The sequence below is a fragment of the Stegostoma tigrinum genome, chromosome 28 (assembly GCF_030684315.1).
Source record: "Stegostoma tigrinum isolate sSteTig4 chromosome 28, sSteTig4.hap1, whole genome shotgun sequence".
Lineage (NCBI taxonomy): Eukaryota > Metazoa > Chordata > Chondrichthyes > Orectolobiformes > Stegostomatidae > Stegostoma > Stegostoma tigrinum.
This window is the reverse complement of record NC_081381.1, coordinates 11,409,843-11,416,307: the sequence shown is the minus strand read 5'-3', so window position 1 is coordinate 11,416,307 and position 6,465 is coordinate 11,409,843. Positions and strand designations below refer to the sequence as shown.

General features: G+C 42.7%; 1 protein-coding gene across 1 annotated transcript; it reads right to left on the bottom strand.

The window, feature by feature from the left end:
• Positions 1 to 469: 469 nt before the first annotated feature.
• Positions 470 to 6,169, bottom strand: LOC125466731 (transmembrane protein 52-like). The gene is made up of 5 exons (XM_048561664.2): positions 6,056 to 6,169; positions 5,683 to 5,735; positions 5,225 to 5,260; positions 3,698 to 3,864; positions 470 to 1,954 (listed from the first exon to the last, which is right to left on the bottom strand). The coding sequence occupies exons 1-5, from the start codon at positions 6,110 to 6,112 to the stop codon at positions 1,710 to 1,712; spliced, it is 558 nt and encodes a 185-aa protein (XP_048417621.1). The 5' UTR covers positions 6,113 to 6,169; the 3' UTR covers positions 470 to 1,709.
• Positions 6,170 to 6,465: the final 296 nt, after the last annotated feature.

Sequence of the window (6,465 nt, the reverse complement as noted above, 5' to 3'; positions counted from 1 at the left end):
GGCAAAGGCAGCAGGTACATGGGAACACCACCGCTTGCAAGTGCCCCTTCAAGCCACTCACCATCCCGACTAGGAAATGTATCGCAGTTCCTTTACTGTCTCTCAGTCAAAATCATGGAATTTGTTTGCTAAGGGCATTGGGGTCTACCTACAGAACATGATGACAGCAGTTCAAGTCACCAGCTTACCACCAACTTCTCAAGGACAGGCAATTAATGCTGGTTCATCCAGCAACACCCATGTCCTCTGAATGAATAACGGGAAAATATTAATTCTGCTTTCTCTCCACAGATGATGCCAGACCTGCTGAGTTTCTCCAGCACTTTGTTTTTGTTTCTGATTTCAGACATCCACCATTTTTTGTTTAAGAAAATTATCAATTCGCTTTGAAAGCTTGAAATGAGTTAGCATCACTGTGTCACTCTGACAGTTATCTTTTCTTGTCTGTCCAAGACCACACAATTAAAAGCATCTTTGTGTATATTTATTAATTTAAAAAAATTAAAATCTATAGAAATTTTCATAACAAAACTGTACAGAAATACATCAAAACATGCAAATAACAAATTTGATTTTAATACATTTCCACAACATGTAAACAAGATTTCACACTTATCAGATTGTTGATCTATTCCCTGTTCTAGGTACAGTGTAGTTTTGGACTCGAAAACAAAGTGTTCATTGTATTCCAAATTATTTTACTAATATTTGATTATCAGCAGTTTCATTAGAATAGCAAGCAATTTAGCTCAATTAAACAAGCTACACAATGCAAATCTAACTCATTCATGGGTTGGCTGGCTTTGCAACAACTAATTAATTGATGAATTAGAATCCTAACAATGTGGGTACAGGCCCTTCAACCCAACAAATACACACCGACCCCGGAGCATCCCACCAGGGCCATTCCCCTATAACCCACCTAATCTACACATCACTGAACACTATGGGCAATTTAGCATGGCCAATCCACCTAGTCTGCACATCTTTGGACTGTGGGAGGAAACTCATACAGACACGGGGAGAATGTGCAAACTCCACACAGACAGTTGCCCGAGAGTGGAATCAAACCCTGGTCTCTGGTGCTGTGAGGCAGCAGTGCTAAGCACTGAGCCACCGTGCCACCCACTGTGCTCTGTAATCCAACTATGAGTATTAGGCACCACAATAGACAATTAAACAGTACAAAAGATTATTTATTGTCCCCAATTAAATTTACCATTGGATGCTAAAAGTTTTCTGTACTAAAGAAAGAATGATTCATTGCCTTTGTTTTTAGAAAACTAAAATTGTGCAACATGATAGTCAAAACAAGATTCTTCAAAACTTTTTTTACCTGGAGCAAAGCTTGTATTGGAACGTGACTACACACAGTCATCAAAATCTCTTTTGTAAATGTCACAGTTTCCGAACTTTGTAACATTCAGCATGCTGTAATACTATTAGTGTTGATTATTCATTGTAGTTGGTGATATGCCTTACTGATAAATTACATTAGACTAACGTCATTACACAGTAACGGAATTTGTTCTGCAGCAATCTGCTGAAAATGTTTCACTTGCTACAGCAAGACATACCCACTATGAACTGTTCCCTTTGGAATCGGAGGAAGACATTTGCTCTGTTGATCACAGATGGCTCCAAAATGTGTAGGCAATTAAAAAAACCATCTGCACGAATTGAGTCAAATAATAAAAAGGCATTCATTGTTATGAAGACACTGATGATGTGGCTGTGGGCATTTCCTCTGCTCGGTTGGAATCTTCAGTCCTTTGTAAGTTCTGTCCCAAGATCTCTGGGTCATGAGCCTTAATAGGCTTAGCCATCTTTAGGGCCAAGTCATAGGGTGGAGGGGTTTCAATAGCATAGAGACTGTAGGGTGGGGGAGGCAAAGTACGTTCCTGGAATGGAATACTGTTCCTGTTTGCAGAGATGTACTGCAGAGGACCATTTGCTATTGGAGGAAAAGAGCAAAATAACTTGTTTAATAAGTTTGCTGGGATTTCTCAAGGAAAATAAAAACATTCAATCTGTTTATCTTTGTTCATGGTATTCTATTATATAGAAGTGAAAGCAGGAAGTTACAGGTTGGAACGCTAAATAGTATTTAAAAAAATAATAACAGCAGATTCACAGATCCTACACTCAGAGTGTGATTCATGGTTTGCACAATCAATGTCACACCTAGTTTATGGTCTCAGATCACTACCACTTGATAAAAGTGTAGGACTGGTGCATTACCCCAAAATAACCTCAATAAAGATCATTTTAACTACAGCAATGTTTCAATTAACATTCAAAGATGTGTTGATTAAATTAATATTGACCTGCACTTAATCGGTACCTGGACAATTTTTGTTTAATTTCCAAATATCTGCTCTCCCTTTGGTTAGGGGAAGGATTTCCAGGGCCGTAGCTGCTTTCTGGAATGCAAACTTTCACTGGAATGATTATTTTCTGGATACCTTTGATGCTGTTTGACTGGAGAGGCAAGAGCGAGTGACATTCCAGCTGGGACTCCATGTACACCTTCCTACAGGGATGGAGCAGTGACATACCAGTCTGGCTCCCTCATGTGGGCATCCATGAGGTGTTGCAAACAAATTTATCACAGCTGCCATGTCTCAGCTTAGTTCATTTAACAGAGTTGGGGATCAAAGCAGCAAAGGCTTAACTCTACCACATGCAGATAAACAGCATGAGAAACACCATCGCATTTTTATCTGACCATCCCCAAGCGTTTGAGGCAGAAGGACACTGTGGTTTATTTGGCCACAACAAATTATCAGTTTTCCCAGCTACAGTTAGAAAGGGCCTAAACAAAGCAGATAGGGGTGAAAAAGAAAGGAAATTTAATTAAAAATCTATCTTGATGAATTACATTGAGTTGAAGGACTACAATCCTATCAGGTAGACAAACAGGAGGCTGGAAAAACACAGCAGGCCAGGCAGCATCTGGAGGAAAGGAGCAGTCAACATTTTTGGGTATTAGCCTTCTTCAGTTCTTCAGTTTAAGTAATACCTGAAAAGTTGACTGCTCCTTTCCTCCAGATGCTGCCTGGCCTGCTGTGTTCTTCCAGCCTCCTGTCTGTCTACCTACAATCCTGCATGACTGGGTAAAATCACCAAAAGAACCAGAAGTAAATGTTAATACCAGCAGGAATTATAATTTGGAATGCACTGCCTAGAAAAGGTGATAGAAATAAATTCAATTGAATGTTTCAAGAGGGAGTTGGATAATTTTCTCATTTATTCATTCATGGGATGAGGGTGTTGCTGGAAATACCAACATTTATTGCCCATCCCTAATTGCCCAGAGGGCAGTTATGAGTCAACCACGTTGCTTTTGGTCTGGAGTCACATGTAGGCCAGACCAGGTAAGGATGGTAGGTTCCTTCCCTAAAGGACATTAGTGAGCCAGATGGGTTTTTCTGACAATCAGCAGTGGATTCATGGTCATCATTAGACTCTTAATTCCAGATTTTTTTGTTGAATTTCAATTCAATCATTACTTGAAGGAGAAATATTTTCAGTGCTATAGGGGAAAACAAGGTGGGAATAAGGCAGATTGGAAAGTTTTTCAAAGTGCTGACTCACATCTGTGATTTATGACCTCATATGCTTGGGATTTTGTTGCCCAATAATTCTATGAAACAAACCTCTCATCAATCCAGTGCGTACGTGGTCTGCTACTTACTTGAAACAGTGCTGTGGATGGTGCTCTCATTCTCAAAGGCAATCACTGTAACTTCATAAGGCCTGGGTGAGAAAGCAGGAACCTGGGGTTTATTTCTTCTGCAGCATTTCACACAACTGGCCAACACTCCACACACCAACAGCAGAAAAATGGTCAGCAAAATCAACCTGAGTGATGAGAAAAGTAATTATTTTCAACTGAGAAATTTCAGCTCAGTCACTAATCATATGCACTGCTCATAATCCCGAAAATAAAACAACACAAAACTATTTCAGACAATGACGTGCTCAGTATCTGTAGATGATTAAGATTATGTACATTGCTGCCATTTTGTGTTTGCTACATGTTGTGTAATTCTTTTGCGTCACTCTCCCATGGTTTTTAGATGGATAATTTATTTTTTTTAACTTGCTGCATCATCTCAGCTTTCAAATATTTCCCTTTGCTGCTTAGTTCCATTGCCTAATCCATAATTACTGTTGCAAAAGCTTACAATTTAAATATTAAATAACACAGATCAAACAAACACTGGTCACGTTGATGGTGCTTGACCAACATGTGCAGTAATTCAAGTGATTCAGGTGAAGGTGCATTTGGGAGTATAGATTAACACCCACAAACTCATTCTAACAGGTATTACAACACATGAAGATCTAGTTTCCAAATGGAAGGCATAGTCTATTCATCAGTAATACCACGTTCATTTGGATTACCTCAATATTGTTTTTATTCAACTCTGCAGAATCCTGTTAAGGGCTTCTACTTTGCAGCTGTGTATGCATGCTGCTGTTTTATAGAATAAAGTTGTCAAGGTTTACAGCTGAAGTAGATCAGGATGACAACAGCAACTTGTATTTACATGGCATCTTTAAATTTGGAAAATGTCCCAAGGACATTCATTAAGTAATCATAAGTCACATGGTCAAAACCTTGGTCAAAGCTGGCTTCTAAGGAACACCTTAAAGTGGAAAGAGAGATGGAGGGATTTAAGGAGGCAATTTCAGAGTTTAGCGACTTGATAGCTAAAGCTACAGATAATGGAGCAATTAAAATAGGGAGTGAGTCAGAGTTAAAGAAACATATCTCAAAGGGCCGTGGAGCTGGAGGAGATTACAGAGATAGGGAAGGGTAAGGCTAGGTACGGATTCAGAAACAAGAATGAGCATTTTAATATTGAGGTGTCATTTAATTAGGAGACAACGTAGGTCATTGAGCACCGATCAGCAGGACTTGGTGTGCGTTAGAAACGCTGCTTTAGATTAGTTCGAGGTTATACAAGGTAGGATGTTTAAGATCGGGAATGAGAATGTTGGAATAGTCAAGTCTAAAGCTGGTGAAAGTCTCTCATTCAAGAGCAGCAACAGACACAACCCAATCCTTTAAAATGTTGTCCCTACAGGTTAGAGGCTAGTTTATGTAAGTATCGCTAATCTTTTGTTAGGAGCTTCTGATGGGGCAGTACTGCAGAAATCAATGTGGTGATTAATGATAAATACAGCAATGAAAGAAGGGGGGAACTGGACTTACCAGACATACCACAGGCTGGTCCAGCTGGATGGACACCTGAAATAAGATGGAGAAATGGCTGAGGGAGATTCATTACAAACAGTCTTGATTAAACTTCTTTGCTACCTGAAAAACAGAGGGAGCAGCAGGGCCGGGGAGAGGGAAGAGGATGGGGGAAGAGGATGGGGGAAGAGGATGGGGGAAGAGGATGGGGGAAGAGGATGGGGGAAGAGGATGGGGGATGAGATGGGGGAAGAGGATGGGGGATGAGATGGGGGATGAGATGGGGGATGAGATGGGGGATGAGATGGGGGATTGGATGGGGGATTGGATAGGATTTACTGGCTAAGTGGAAACTAAAATGATCATTCAGCCCATCCAGCCCATGCTGTACTTGAGGTTGAAACCGTCTGCTTGCAATCAGCAGGGACACAATGGGCTGAAATACTGCTGATTGTGAAGCAGATGTACAGACTCACCCGCTGCTCTCTCCCAGCTCAGTCTCACACTGTTCAGCTTCACCCCCTGGAACCTGCAGGGACAGAAGCCACAAGCTGTTCACCTCAAACTGAGAGCAGACGCACTGACCCATTCCCGAATGTGAGCCCAACTCTGGGAACTGGCTGGCCTCACACAGCCCCCGCTGGGAGCCACTACCCCAGCCCCTGGGGAGGAATGGGGGTGGGGAGCAGAGGGCTGAGGGAGGGGGATATGGAGGGAGAAGGAGTCAGAGGGAGGGGCAGGGGGTTCAGAGGGATGGGGATGTTCAGAGGGAACGGGTGGGCTCAGAGTAGAGAAGGGGTAGAGGGAAGGGGGGTAGAGAGGGAGACAGCACCCTCTGGGGTGACCCACCTGGAACATGCAGAGACCGAGTAAAGCTGCCCCACGCAAGAAGCTCATTCTCCCCATCGCTGCCGGCGTGTCTCCTCACTGAGCTGTACGCTGTCACTTACAGGTGCTTTACAGTCGGCAGCGAGCTCCTCCTATTTATAACCCTCTGCTCCCACACCCTCCCACACGCAGCATTCGGCTGACTAACCCGGGCTCAGGCCCCGGCTGAAAGGGATACCCACACCCCTAAGCCCGGAAGGAGCTGGGGGTCCCGGGGAATCAGGCACACAGACAGGGCTGGAAAATCTCCGCAGCTCAGGCAGTGACTGTGGGGAGAGAGAAACCGAGTTCATGTCCCGGCTCCAGTATTCCCTGCTCATTTCTGCACAAAACAAATAATAAATGTTGTTTCTGGCCCCTGAGATTGACTG

Excerpts from the sequence above, each read along its gene's own strand:
- LOC125466731 (XM_048561664.2), bottom strand. The coding sequence starts at position 6,112 with ATGGGGAGAATGAGCTTCTTGCGTGGGGCAGCTTTACTCGGTCTCTGC. Across the intron at positions 3,865-5,224 it reads ACCAGCCTGTGGTATGTCTG|GTTGATTTTGCTGACCATTT; the intron begins GTAAGTCCAGTT and ends CTCATCACTCAG. Across the intron at positions 1,955-3,697 it reads CATCCACAGCACTGTTTCAA|CAAATGGTCCTCTGCAGTAC; the intron begins GTAAGTAGCAGA and ends TTCCTCCAATAG.